This window comes from Micropterus salmoides, unplaced genomic scaffold (genome assembly GCF_014851395.1).
Source record: "Micropterus salmoides isolate LMB-PRFRI ecotype aquatic unplaced genomic scaffold, ASM1485139v1 Ms_hic_scaffold_10, whole genome shotgun sequence".
In the NCBI taxonomy this organism is placed as follows: Eukaryota; Metazoa; Chordata; class Actinopteri; order Centrarchiformes; family Centrarchidae; genus Micropterus; species Micropterus salmoides.
Genome location: NW_024040041.1, coordinates 11,496,945 through 11,512,020, shown reverse-complemented (window position 1 = coordinate 11,512,020; position 15,076 = coordinate 11,496,945). Strand labels below are relative to the sequence as shown.

Below are 15,076 nucleotides of genomic sequence, written 5' to 3'. Positions count from 1 at the left end.
TCAATGAGTTGATTAATTGTTAAATTTATTAAATGTCAGAACAAGATGATGTCTTCAAATGAGTAACAGTTAAGATAGTGAGTTTATCACATCACATGATCACATCACATAAGACAAAAAAAAACACAAAAAAATGCAAATCCTCACAATTAAGTTGTAACCAGGTAATGGTTGTCAGTTTTACAAGAAAAAATAACTTACACAATTTAGCAATTATCAAAATAATTGCAGATAAATGTTCCTACTAATCATTCAATCAATTAATTGTTTCCGCTCTCAAGTAAGTTGAAAAATAGAGGCTTTAAGGCTTTAACATTCTTTAATGCTGGTAATTATGGGGAAGAAGGTGTTTACGTAGTGTTTACGTTAGACGTACAGAAAAACAAAGTTGATAAAAACTGTGCTGGTAGTTTTCATCTCTATTCAGATTAACAAATTATCAAGGCTTTTAATACAGAGTCTTGTTCTTTATATTGTAAGAAAAAAAGGGCTACATACAATCAGAGTTGACTATGTAATTTTTCTGCTACAGTTCAAACGTTAACGTCTGTATTCAGACTTGTGCTGTGTGGATGCAGTGCTTCATTTCTTAGTGGTGAATTCAGATGATATTACCAATTGCTCCAATGCTGCACGTTTTGCTTTTTTTAATTTCCAGTTTGTCTGTAATCCCTTCATCTGACTAGGAAAAAGAAATGAATGGAGTAGATTGCACTTAATGTGGCACTAGTTTAATAAGAATGAAAAATTAACAATAAACAAAAGCAGCCTATTGTGTGTACTTTTCTAATATTAAATAATAAATTTTTTTTTGCTTTTACAGTCCCCTCCAAACGTATTGGAACGGGAAGGCAAATTCTTACTTTGTTTTTGTTCTGAACTGAAGACATTTGGGTTTAATATACATATCACCCTTTGTTTGAACCCACCCATTTTTCAAGTGAGCAAAACTATTGGAACAGGTGACTGACAGATGTTTCTTGTTGCCCAGATGTTGCCTTTTAAGTTGATTGTCCAAACATTAAATAGCTCTGCATGACTTGTCTAAGTTTTCATCCTTGGTTCAAACCTATAAAGACTGCATTTCCTGTTAAAGAGGATAAACCAACATGAAGACCAGAGAGCTGTCTGTGGGAGAAAAGCAAGCCATTGTCAAGCTCAGAAAAGAAGGAAAATCAACCAGAGCCATTGGACAAACATTGGGCATAGCAAGCACAACAATTTGGAATGTCCTGAAAAAGAAAGACACTACTGGTGTACTGAGCAACAGACGTGGAACAGGTCGGCCAAGAAAACAACAGTAGTTGATGACAGAAATATCGTGAGAACTGTGAAGAAAACCCCCAAAACATCAGTAAGTGACATCAGCAACAACCTCCACAGTGCAGGGGTGAAGGTATCACAATCCACTGTTGGAAGAAGACTCAGAGAGCAGAAATATAGAGGCCACACCACAAGATGCAAACCACTCATCAGCAGTAAGAATCGGAAGGTCAGATTGAAATTTGCAAAGAAGAACAGAGATGAGCCGCAAAAGTTCTGCAACACAATCTTATGGACTGATGAGACCAAGATTAATCTCTACCAAAGAGATGGAAAGGCCAAAGTGTGGAGAAAGAAAGGACCTGCTTATGATCCGAAGCATACAAGCTCATCTGTGAAGCATGGTGGAGGTAATGTCATGGCTTGGGCGTGCATAGCTGCTTCTGGAACAGGCTCATTAATATTTATTGATGATGTAACTGATGATGGTAGCAGCAGAATGAATTCAGAAGTGTACAGAAACATTTTGTCTGCCAATTTATGGAGAAACCCATTGAAACTAATCGGGAGGAAGTTTATCATGCAGCAGGACAATGACCCAAAGCACACTGCCAACAAAACAAAGGACTTCATCAGAGGGAAAAAGTGCAAGGTTTTAGACTGGCCAAGTCTATTTTGCCGGATGACATCGTGTTGTATTGCGAAAAAAGTTGAGCCTGGTCCCTCAGTCTCCCTCAGGTTGGGCAGCAAGATATTCCATGTCACTTTCTCTTAGGAGTATTTTTTTTAATTTTGAGAGGTCATTTAGCTCTCTGAAATCAGATATGAGTTAAGGACGAGCTGAAGTTGTCAGTAAACTACCAACCCAACAAGAAGCAACACAGAAAGTTCTAGTCTAGAGAAAGTGAGCTAAGCTAGCATCCATACACACAAGCTAGCCTAGTAGCTTACAACAGCTCCAGACACCCGTACTACGGTTGCTAGCACATCAAAACAACCATGCCAACAATACACTGTGAGGACTTCATTCTACTTGCTGAAGCAAACAAAAAGATTACTGACCTCAGAGAAGACATCCGATGGCTATCCGATGACCTCCAGAAAAAAGACTCCCTCCTGACCGGCTTCATGGAAGTGGCTTCTGTACAGACCAAACAGATTGCCTCCCTCAACGCCACCATCCAGGACACAATGCTCGACACCAAAACACCTGACAACTTGGGCCGAAGTGGTGGTCTGTGGACACGAGAGAATCGGACGGGGCTGGATCACCACCGCGGATAAGCCTCTATAACCACTATGTGGTCCTGTCTTACAACGCTCTGCTACACACAGTGATACACACAGCGGATACACATGCGGCCCAGCATGTCTTGATAATGACCCCGGTCTGCAGACGATGCCTGCCAACTTTGCAGTATTCCTTCCAGCTAGTGGTGGTCGGCTGGGTCCCCGGTCTGATTCTGGACCACCATCCTGGTCAAGAACCTCTGCTTCCCGGGCATAGCATCCTGAGGGAGGCTGTGCAGAGACGGTCTGGAGCCATCCCTGCTCTGTGACAGCAGGAAATCCCTTTCTCAGGTCAGACCTTGCTCCCTCAACACAACATTTGCCTGTCCACAAGTCCAATCCTCAGACAACACATACTGAGAAAGTTGATTCTGTGCAGTCCCACAAAATCTGCAACTGTCATCTCCTCGTCCCCTTTTCTCTCCAACTACATTAATAGTTGGGGACTCCATAATCAGGAACATCCGTTTCTTTAATTCAACCACTCACTGCTTTCCTGGAGCCCCAGTCCCCCCCCTCCTGGTTAAGCTCCCGGGGCTGCTGAACTCTCTTCCACCCACCATTCACCAAGTGATTGTCCATGTGGGGACAAACGATGCGGCTCGTGAAAAGTCAGAGCTGACCAAAAAGGATTTTAATGACCTTATAAGCTTTTTAAGTGCATGTGGAAAGTCTGTTTTTATTTCTGGTCCTATTCCCACACTGACCCGTGGAGCAGGGCGCTTCTCCAGAATCCTCAGCCCTCCACACCTGGTTAAACTCCACCTGGATGGTTTGCTTCCTACCTCTCAGGAAGTTCACAATATGTAAAAATCCAAAACCTACAGATCAGAAACCTCCAGAGTCCACTACAGAGTACCGCAGGGTTCAGTGCTAGGACCACTATTATTTATCGTCTACCCCCTCCCTCTTGGCAACATCTTCCGGCGCTACAACATCCATTTTCACTGTTATGCTGACGATACACAGCTTTATCTGTCTACAAACCCCAGCTCCACACTCCCCTCCAGTACACTTATTGCCTGTCTACATGACATTCAGACAACGATGACAACAAATTACCTACAACTCAGAGTAAGACTGAGCTACTGCTCATTGGTTCAGAATCTACTCTGTCAAAAACCAATACCAGCTCACTCCCTATTGATGGAACCGCCATACCCATCTCCACACAGGTTAAGAGCCTCGGTGTAATATTGGACAGTACCCTCTCTTACTCCAGCCACATCAATAACGTATCCCGGACTGCCTTTTTCCACTTACAAAACATCTTCAGACTACGCCCTGCTCTAACTCAACACTCAACGGAAGTCCTAGTAAATGCCTTGGTCACTTGGTTACTGCAATGCAATTTTAGCAGGCATTCCTAACAAACTCATTCACCAACTGCAACTCATCCAAAATACTGCAGCAAGGATCATAACACGCTCCAAGTCCACAGAACATATCACTCCTCTGCTGATGCAACTACACCGGCTCCCTGTATCACAAAGGATTAACTTTAAAATATTATTACTAACATTCAAAGCCCTCAACAATCTGTCTCCTACCTATCTCACTGACCTCATTCAGACCTACACTCCATCTCGTTCCCTGAGGTCTTCCACAGCAAGTCTTTTGACACTACCAACCATAAACCTCTGTACAATAGGTGCTAGGGCCTTCTCCTATGCTTCACCCAAACTCTGGAACTCTCTACCCCCACACATCCGTACAATGGACTCTATTACAAACTTTAAAACTGTGCTCAAAATTAATCTTTTTAAACTAGCATACTCACTGTAACAATGTACAACATCAATTCCCATTTTGACTGTTGATGTTTTAAATTTTATTTTTCCTTTCGTTTTTTTTTGCTATTTTTATGATGCTATGTACTTTTGCTTCTTGTTGTAAGGTGACCTTGAGTGCCATGAAAGGCACCAAATCAAATAATACAATATCAAATAAAATGTATTATTATTATTATTATTATTATTATTATTATTAAGTCAATCACCTGACCTTAACCCGATAGAGCATGCATTTCACCTCCTTAAGAGGAGACTGAAGGGAGAAACACCCCGAAACAAAAAAGAACTGAAAGAAGCTGCGGTAAAAGCCTGGAATAGCATCACAAATGAAGAATGCAACAGTTTGGTGATTTCGATGGATCTTGAGGCAGTTATTGCAAGCAAGGGTTATGCCACCAAATATTAAATGTTATTTACTTTAAGATTATTTGTTCCATTACTTTTGCTCACTTGAAAAATGGGTGGGTTCAAACAAACTGTGATATGTCCTAAGTTGTTTAATGAGAAGTTGAAATTCTGAACTCATGTCTCATACTCATCTTTTGATCTTAAACCCAAATGTCTTCAGTGAACAACAAAAACAAAGGAATTTGCCTTACCGTTCCAATACTTTTGGAGGCGACTGTACTTCATTTAGAACACAACCAACAAACAGCATCTGGTTTTTGAGACACAGCAGTTTTATGATAAGATTACTCTGTACAACAGTACATGATGGTTGCCGCTGCAGAAATGTCAGAAAGTCAGTAAGCACTAACTTGAGAAGAGTGAGTGGACTAAAGACAAAATCAATAAAGGAAAAAAAAGTTTTTATGTCAGTAAGTGCGAGCCAGGACTCTCTGTGTTGTCTGCTCTGAACCTGCCTGTCTGTCTGCCTGTCACACAGCACCATGAATGACATGACAGGATGTGTGTGTGGGGGGGGGGAGTTGACTGATGTTGGCAGGGAAAATAATGGACAACAGCGTGTTAAACCAAAACAAAATAAAAGCAGAAAGAAAACACAATGACAAGGAAACAGTCAAAACATTGTTAGCACTGACTAATGGGTAATCACTGCTCTGGCATCGTGTGCTGATGTTATGAACGGGCTTTCAGTTTAGACACCCAGTAACACAACATATGCCACGCAATACACTCATTTGCCCAGGAGCACAACACCGTGCCATCTGCTTTCAATTAGTGGGGTCTTACTGACTAACAGAGAAACAAGAGGCTGAAACTGAAAAAGTTGGCAATGTGCAGGCAGGAAAAATTAAAGATCAAGTAGTCAAACTGTTGTGTGAAATCAAAAAAAATCTACATTGTAAAAGTACAAGTAAATAAAGTCTATATATGTGCCACCATTCAGACATAACATCACATTATTTTTCCCCTAGAAAAAAGCATGTCTGGAGATATGCTGTTAAATCATATCATCGAGTAAGTCACAGTTAATTTGGGTCATGTATCCCTGGCCTTGTCGATATCTTTACAAATTACTTTGTGTGAAAGAATTGATTTATATTCAATGCCTTGGCTTCACGGCTGATTTTTATTGATAGTTTTATCTGTAATTATGTGTGTAACATTGTGTAAGCATCATGGCTCTACTGTATGGGGGCAATTCTGTTCTGTCAGTAGCTCCACCACTTTGGCCAAGACTGAAGTGTGTCATTAACTATTGGATAGACTGCCCTAACATTTTGTACATCCACCGACCCCAGAAGATAAATCTTGCTGACTCTGGTGATCCCCTGCCTTTACCTCTAGCGCCACCATGAGGTTGACATTTTTGGTATTTAGTGACATGTCTCAACAACTTTAGGATGGATTGCCATAACAATTGGTACAGACATTCATGTTCCCCTCGGATAAATTGTAATAACTCTGGGGAACCCTTGATTTCGATTCTAGCGCCATCATCAGCTCTTACTTAAACTTACATTTTTCCAATACTTTGGTTTATCATCTGCAAAACTAATGACATTCCCATCAGCCTCAGCTGAACTTTGTGTTCAGTGCTAATTAACCAATGTTAGTATGCTAACACGATAAACTTAGATGGTCAACATGGCCAATATTATACCCTGCTGTTATGACCTGTTTGGTCATTGTAAGCATGTTAGCATTCTGATGTTAGCATGTAGCTTAAAGCACCTCTCAGAGCTGCTAGCATGGCTGTAGACTCTTGTATCCAAAGTAGGGCTGCAGCTAACGATGATTTTAGTATGCAAACTTTCTATAGATTATTTAAACAATTCATCGATGCATCGTTTAAGAAGTACTTTTGCGGCCCAAAAAGGAGAACAAACGCACGTGTGCACATTTTCAGCTGAGGACTGCGGCTTACTTTGGCTAGCCTTCAACTCAACAATCAATCATGATTTCAGTTAAATGCTAAAGTTACTGTTACCTTGTCTGTGGTCCGCTGGCAGAACACCGGCTGCTTTCTGATAAGGTGCCGTCGTGCTGTAGCCGAGGCGACAGAAGTTTTGTTTTACGTTGGACAGACTACCAGAGTTGTTGTTTTCTTTAGCTTGAAATAATCCCATACTTTGGATTCTTTCTTTTGTGTCCCTCGCTGTTTTCTCTCTCTTCCCCCACTTTGCAAACAGCTCCATCATAATCACACGATGTGCGACAGTAATAAATGTCCCTCTGAAACACTGTGTTGTGTAGTTACATGGATTAAACGAAGCATCGATGCAAAGAATTTGTGTCGAAGCATTTTATGAATCAATTTTATCGATTTAATCGATGAATCGTTTCAGCCCTAATCTAAAGATGTTTTTGCTTTAGGTTTTTAGCGTTTGCTAGTTTGACCTTAACTAGTCCACACCACCTTCTCACCTTGTTACGATCATGCTGTTCTTATTTGGAAACACAATTTCAAACAGTGGTAAAAAAAGTTGAGGGTAGTGGCTCCAAACCCACATCTCAAGGAGTCCCTAAGATAAATGTGAAGGTTCAGAACATCACTGCAAAAAATCTCCTTCTTATCAAATTAGTTTTGCAGTCCTTCAAGTCATCAACAAGAATATTTCTACTTGACTGTAACTCAGTTTGTTTGTAAGGGCCATTGTAGGTAAAATTAAATAAATACATTTCTGAGCAGAAGGGGGTAGTTAATATTATTATATAAAAATTATATAATATGATATTATGAGAAAAAAATTCAAACATTCTCTGAGAATAAAGTGGTAAGTTTATGAGAAATAACTTGGGAAAATAGTGTTCCATCAAGGTTTTTTCATGTGTCATTAATAATACAAGACAAGAGTTAGATATGCAAATATGAGGGATTGCAACAAAGCCACTTGAAAGCATGTGTCACATCTTATTCATTTATAAATGTCTGCAGTTCTTCCCCAGCTTTTATTGTTTTGGCCTATGAAAAGAAGGAAGTATCTCATGGTTGGTGAAAGTGGCTTATATGTGACGGCAGTTATTAACATCTGCTTTCATAATACAGAGCCTTTAATAGCACAAACACCTGATGATAATGCATGACTTCTCAGAATCTCGGAAATTCTGAGTTTTTTCTCGGTATTAATATCCTCCTCCCCCGGCTCTATCATTTTTAATTAGTTTAAAGCGTTTTGTAAAATCAAGTTTCATTTTTTTCAATCTAAGGCAGCCATCTGCCTTCTTATTTCTTGTTTTGAGACACAGACTCTCCCCTTGCTACCTGCAAATCGGTTCACTTGTTTAGAGAAATTGAGGTTTTAAGTATTTATTTATAGACAGAAATGACACGATAAGATGGAGATTTTATAACAGTAATGACAAATAGAGATAACAGGGGGTGGTGATGGAGCAGTGGATAAGACAGCTATCTTTGGTGTGAAAGCCCCGGGTTCAAATCCACTGTGAGACACCAATGTGTCCCTGAGCAAGACACAACCCCTCGTTACTCCAGAGGCACGTGACCTCGGACATATATAGCAATTGGAAGTTGCTTTGCATAAAAGTGTCAGACATTTTTAAATTTTTTGCTTTGTCAGCTATTGGATACTTTTAACTCTTCAGGCATCTCAAAATCACAAGAAAAAAGGTTGTTAGCCCAGAGGGAACATTTGCCCACTCCTTAATACAGGCCTGATTCCCTGCTTTTCAATTTTTGATGCTTGTATAGTACAGTAAAACTGATTGACAGATGTATTCACACCATTTCTATAGACTATCTATCTTTCTGATTTGACTGATCAGCCATTAACAAAAGATCACATGTTCTGATTAATATAGGAGGAGGAGGCTGAAAAAGTGATGTATTTTTGTCCCTATTCACTGCTTTTTGTTTTGTGATCAGTTCTTGAATTTTCAGGGTGGATGTGTTTAACCATATGTGTTTGGAAAGAAGCTGGCACCCTCTCTCATCAGCCCTTATATCACTCACTCCCCGTCTGCTGTTGCTCATCGCTGGAGCTCCAGCAGCACAATCTTCCCTTGTTTTTCAGAAGAACAAAAACAAGCAGGAGTTGGTCTTGTCCTTGAGAAAGGCGAGAAGCAGCGGAGAATAGAAACATACACAGATGCACTCACACAAACGCAAACACATACACTGCAAAGAAACACACACAGACATACAGACAATCATAGGCAGCTGCACAATCAGTCCGACTTAACAAGCATACACACACACACACACACACACACACACATTTCTAAAGACCCCTTGGGGAAGCTGGGTATAATTCAGGCCGTGGCAGCCTAAATTAAGTGTTATTTTCCAGGACAGGTGTAAAGGAGAGGAAGAAATCCATCAGCTCGTTTCAATGGCTCATGAGGTGAAGGGACATGAACACGTGGCAAATAAAACTGTCTACACACACCAAAGACTTGTGGTGGCTACCTGAATTGGTTTATAACAAAAAAAACCTTTGGCAGGAAACACTGTCATCCAAGCACTTTAGACTTGAGGAGATGGTTTGGGAATTCATATTAAATGCTGTAGCTGCATGTTTGGTGACTTTGATGGATTCCCTTGGCAGAAATATTTCAGCTCCTACATTGAAGTATCCCCGCTTCACCACACAAACTGGATCTCTGTCAAGTGGTGGATTGGATGTTCCCACTGTCCGTGGGTTCATGTGGCTGCATTTGTGTGTGTTAGTGGTTAAGAATAAGCAGTCCATCAGTGTTCATTACTTACGTGTGTGAGTGTGTGTGCGTGTGTGTCAGCCACTGAAACCACAGTGGGTAGGTGCAGGTGTTCACTGGGCCATGGTTGCAGGTGTTACACACACACACGCACTTACACACACATCAGACAGAAATAGCCTATGTTTCTGGAATTGGTACCTGAGTTTCCTTTCCTCAACAAAAATACTGATCATTATTTTCATGTTTTTAGAGCATCTGTTTTATTGAGGAACGTTTACATTAAGCAGAAAAAGAGCTCTGAACTTTTTACCTTGAAACTCAAAGAACAATCAAATAGGCCACGCCGTGTGTGTGTGTGTGTGTGTGTGTGTGTGTGTGTGTGTGTGTGTGTGTTTGTGTAGTAGATTGATGTGATCTCTTGTCTACCTGCTGTATCTCCTTTGTTTAAATTCAATGGGGCTTTAACAAACTTCATGGAAGCCTGACTCCATACAGAGCTCTCTTTTGCTATTACATGTGGACACACATACTCAACACACACACACACACACACACACACACACACACACGTGCAGATCAGACTGTTAATGGTACTTGTAACTTACTTTTGTAGTCTTTATAAACTGATGTGAACAAAGAAATTCTGATGAAACTTATCCTGATCAGATTACAATGCAGATGCCCATGTAAATAAATACTACATTGCTACATTGTCTGTATACAGAATGTGCACAGAGGTGCAAGGCTGAGAATAAAAGGGCAAGAGGAAGGGGTATGCATGGTGGTAAAAGATGGGTGTGAATAAAACCCAGTGTGATGGAACAGCATGGAAACTAATTGATTTGTTTGATGATGATGGTGCACATGTAAAAAACAGACTATATTTTATTCAGTTTTGCATATTTACAGAATCATTTAACACTAGTGCAGCACATCAACAAAATTATATAAAAAATGTCACTGCTTTATTCTGAACGATATTTCCTGCCGTCTAATGCTCTTAGTCTAAGGAGAAGAAGACAGGAAATGTGATTATAAACTGATTATAGATTAAAATGATTATTTCTGCCTTCCTTCCAGGACCCGAGGGCAAAGCACAAGTTTAAGATCCACACCTACTCCAGCCCGACCTTCTGCGACCACTGTGGCTCTCTGCTGTACGGCCTCATACATCAGGGCATGAGATGTGACCGTATGTACTCACTACAATGCACACATGCCGAACTCTTTCTGATGGTTTTCTAGCTTCCGATTCGGCAGTTAAGGGGAACTTAAGTGAAAGTTATCCAACGAAGGTTAAAGTCAAGGGCAACTGGACTTGGTTGAAGATTGGTTGCCCTTGACTTTAACCTTCGTTGGATAACTATGACCTGGATGACTGAGAATCTTCATAGACAACTTAAGTGAAAGTTAACTTACATTGCTGAGCGATTTATTTTCTGTTTGCACTTCTCACTCTTGTGAAAGATGTTAGGCATTTTAGGCAAAGCCTTAACGCTGTCTGAAACACTTTTAGATTTGAAAAAACTTTATTTTATTTGTGAAAATACTTTGAAGGGAAATTTATCTGCTTTTTTGCATGTAGACCACATTAGACCAGGTCCAGATCCAAAACCACTATACCTAGAGCTCTCAAATCTGGACTAGATTGTCCCAGAGAGGTTAAGGTTTCTTTAAAACATAGTTTCAGATTTGTGAAACCTTTATGTGAAAATACTTTGAAGGGCGGTGTGTCGGCACTGAACGAAATATTCAGAGAATACACTCTTAACAAACTTTACAAATACATCTGTATGTGTGTGTGTGTGTGTGTCTTTGTGTGTCTGTTTTCCAGACTGTATGATGAACATCCATAAGCGCTGTGTGGCCAATGTGCCGAGCCTGTGTGGGACAGACCACACAGAGAGAAGAGGTCGCCTCCAGATTTTTGCTGAAATCAAGACTAATGTACTCACTGTTACCAGTATGTATATCACGCACACACACACACACACACACACACACACACTGTATATAGAGACAGTCATCAGCTGAAAAGCCATCCATCCATCGTCAACCGCTTATCCTGCGTACAGGGTCGCGGGGGGGCTTGAGCTAATCCCAGTTTACATTGGGCGAAAGGCGGGGTACACCCTGGACAGGTAGCCAGTCCATCGCAGGGCAGGTGAAAAGCCATTTGCTGTAAATTCATGTTTGAGAATAACAGACATCTGTCGCCCTCTACTGGTAGACATACAGAAGGGAAGGACAGACACAGCAAAACTAATAAGATATGTGATCAGACAAACCATTCATTTATTTTGTGTCCATTATCAAGATTTTAAAAGAATGTCTACTTGATAAACAGTTGTCAAAAACACACTGGGAATACAAATCACATCAATACAAATATACTTCATAGAAGCTATATTTGTGGGATAGTTAACATAAATACTGTGTGTGCAGTTTTGGAGCTGACTGGTGTTTTAATGAACATATTTTTATTAATCTTAATTCATTTAGTAAGAAATGTGTACTCTACTGGCATTAAGATGATATCGTCTCCCAGTCCAACACACTCTGTGGCACAAAACACAAAGTGTAATGCATGTATGACTGACGCTCTGTGACCTACTGTAGACAATCTTGCTGAAGTAATATGAGACAGACACAGACTATTATAAATACAAATATGAAGTAAAAGATTTCCTGTAAATGAGATTATTTCCATGGTTTCTCTACACTGAATGAGGTGTTACTTCACTTTGTATCCAACCAGCAACAGAAAAACAGGAGTCAGATCCATTTACATGGTGTGTCACACGCATTCACCCACTGAAGCATTTGTATTTTGCTGTTGGAGTGATGACTGAGAAGAAGCATCACTGAGAAAAACAAGGAGCCCTTAAGCCTAGTTCACAGTACATGATTTTAGCCCGATTTGCCGCTCGGCGAGGTCGGCGACTGTCAGGTTATGATCGGGGGTAAATCAGCGGTCGATCGGCGGTCACCAGTCGTTATGTGTGAACTACTCAACGACACATCAAAACAGCTCCCTGACACATTTCTGACACATCACCGACGCCTGCCAGATATCTAGCATGCCAAATATCTGGAAGAGTCGGCCAACTCGACATCCACATCTAGCCAATGAGAGCAGGCAGCTACTTTTTCACTGCAAAAACTTTTTACTCACCTCCAGATCTCTCTGTAGCTCAGACAATCCCTGCTACCTACGTGTGCTAATCCATTCTTTCACCCATATTCTTTGTCTTTATAATTGGTATCTATCAAACAAACAACAGCTGTTTTGTCTGTAGGTTCGCGTCATTTCCCGTTTCACATTTCACGTGTGTTTTCTTGACAAAACGTGGTTTGGAGACCAGCGTCGGGTGATACAGCCGCTCTCAGCGCGTGTAGTGTGTGATCCCCTGTCCCCGATCAGTCACGTAATGTGAACGCCACAACGACTTCAAGACTCCCGTCACAAGACGTCCAGTTGTGTAGTCTGAACAGCACGGCCATCGGCCGACGCTGAAAGTTGTGTAGTAGTGTCATTGTCACCAACACCCCAGTTTCCATTTGACTGGCCTTACTTACAATATTACCACTGGGCAGGTTTTGTTACAAAGCTGGATCACAGAAGGGGGACAGAAGTGTAATGGCATGTTTGCATTATTTGGTTGGGGGTTTTTTTGGAGTACTTACTTACATACTTTCCCTCAATCTAATTAATTTGCTTATATTTCACAGCGCCACAGCACCTAGACTTTCCCGTCTCCGCTGAAAAAAACTCTTATATTGACAAGCACAGACTCTTTTTATGGCACATCTTTATAAATGTAATTTCGAGAGCAATTTTGATGTGATGGGTAGAATTGGAGAGTGAGAGTTTTTGCTGTTGACCTTCTGCATAGAGTTCTGGTGTATGGAGGATACTGTGGGTGTACACAAGGAGTCTGTCTGCTTCTTCTGTGATTTCTTCCCGTATGATAGTGATTGAACTAAACATTTCCTGTTATAATGTTTTAGAGTGTTTAAAATGTTTCTGGAAGCATCTCAAAAATGTGTCTGTGTGTGTGGGTGTGTGTGTGTGTGTGTGTGATACAGCTGTATGAATATGAAGCAGTGTGTTGTTCGGCGAGAGCCCTGTCAGCCAAGTTTCATGTAGTATGAGTGTGATGATCACTCATCATGTAGTATGAGTGTGAGTGTACTATTATCATTAGTACATTCATGTTCACACTGTCCGTTACAACTGCTGTTAGAATGATTTGCCCTTAAATTTCAAGGTTTTCTGACCATCACATTTAGTTTGGTAAGGTTAAATAACTATGTTGGGGCATTGAGCCATTTTTTTTGCATGATCATATTGCAAAACTATTACTATGTTTTCTGCCATTGACATTAATCTATACTAAATTAATTTCTTGCCTGAACACGTCTCATGGGATAGGCTAAATGTAGGCTCACCTCTGTCCTGAAGAGAGTTTCCTGACCTGCCTCGAGTTTTATTTAAGGGATAGTAGGTGGAAAATGGTACGACAACAGTTTACTAGTAGTGTCTTGGCTTCCCTGCAGGTGGGAGCAGAGGTTTAACTTTGCTCTGTGACTGTCAACTCAGTTACAGCTGCACATTAAACTGCAAACATCTGACTTTCTTGATGTAGAGTTAACGTTTGGCTGAAATAAGAATTCACACGATTTAACAAAAGCTTCAAAAGGGAGTTATCTATTGTGAATCACAGTTAATCTCATATCCAAATTCTGACTACCTTCTTTTTTAGTATGGCTAGTTGGATTACGCTGTCAAAGCCTAAATCCACCCCAACTTTAGCTGTGCCACCATTCACTCACAATTCACTTCAATTCCCCAAACAATAGATGACTTACCGATAATAGATAGATGCATAACATTTGAATGTGCCATACAAACTTGTCGGGGGAGTTTTCAATGAGCACATGAAAGCAACATTATACAGTTTGTGTTGAACCCCCAATTCAGGAAAATGTAATTGATTTCTTCTTGACCGTGCTACTTAAGGACTGAAAAGTAATGACTAGTTCTGCTGTGAAAGAAAGAGATGATTGGTTCATCTGGGGTTGCACAGCATGTAATCAATAAACATGATCTGTTCATCTAAATATCACTAAAATAGTTATTTGAATATCTTGAAAAGATACATACATACATACTTCGGAAAGTTAAAGTATTTTCCCTTCATGGTCTTTTGCTAGGTTTCATCCGTCTCTCCTACTCTCTGTTCTTGGTTCCCACGCTTGTAGACTGATCATTAGCTGGGATTTACTGTGGGAAATGATAAGAGAGCAGACTTATCACATAAAGACAGCAGTAAAAGTAAAGCTAAACCTTTAGCAGTAGCTAAACCTCATGAGTGCTACATGATAAAACAGAATAGAATAAAATACAGCTGAATGGTAGACACTGTCAAGGAAAATTGCTATTCTTTAGAGTTTAGTCGTATCTGTTAATCACTCTCAGAACACATCAACATAATTGTCAGCAAGGATTGTCTTTTCAGCATTTAAATTGCATTGCAGTTTTTAGTGATGAATCCTCTTCTTTTAGGGGCTATGATAATAGCTTACAAGCAACACTTAAAGGCAGTAGAGGATGTAGAGGATGTAGTACTCATTTCCGTCCA

At 40.4% G+C, this 15,076-nt stretch overlaps 1 protein-coding gene across 2 annotated transcripts in view; it reads left to right on the top strand.

Annotated features, from left to right (window-relative positions):
• prkcbb (protein kinase C, beta b) overlaps positions 1-15,076 on the top strand; it is a 116,502-nt gene that overhangs the window by 39,100 nt on the left and 62,326 nt on the right. For both annotated transcript variants that reach the window (XM_038696249.1, XM_038696240.1), the window contains exons 4-5: positions 10,512-10,623; positions 11,266-11,394. In XM_038696249.1, the coding sequence (XP_038552177.1) occupies positions 10,512-10,623; positions 11,266-11,394 (241 nt within the window). The remainder of the gene's footprint in view (positions 1-10,511; positions 10,624-11,265; positions 11,395-15,076) is intronic.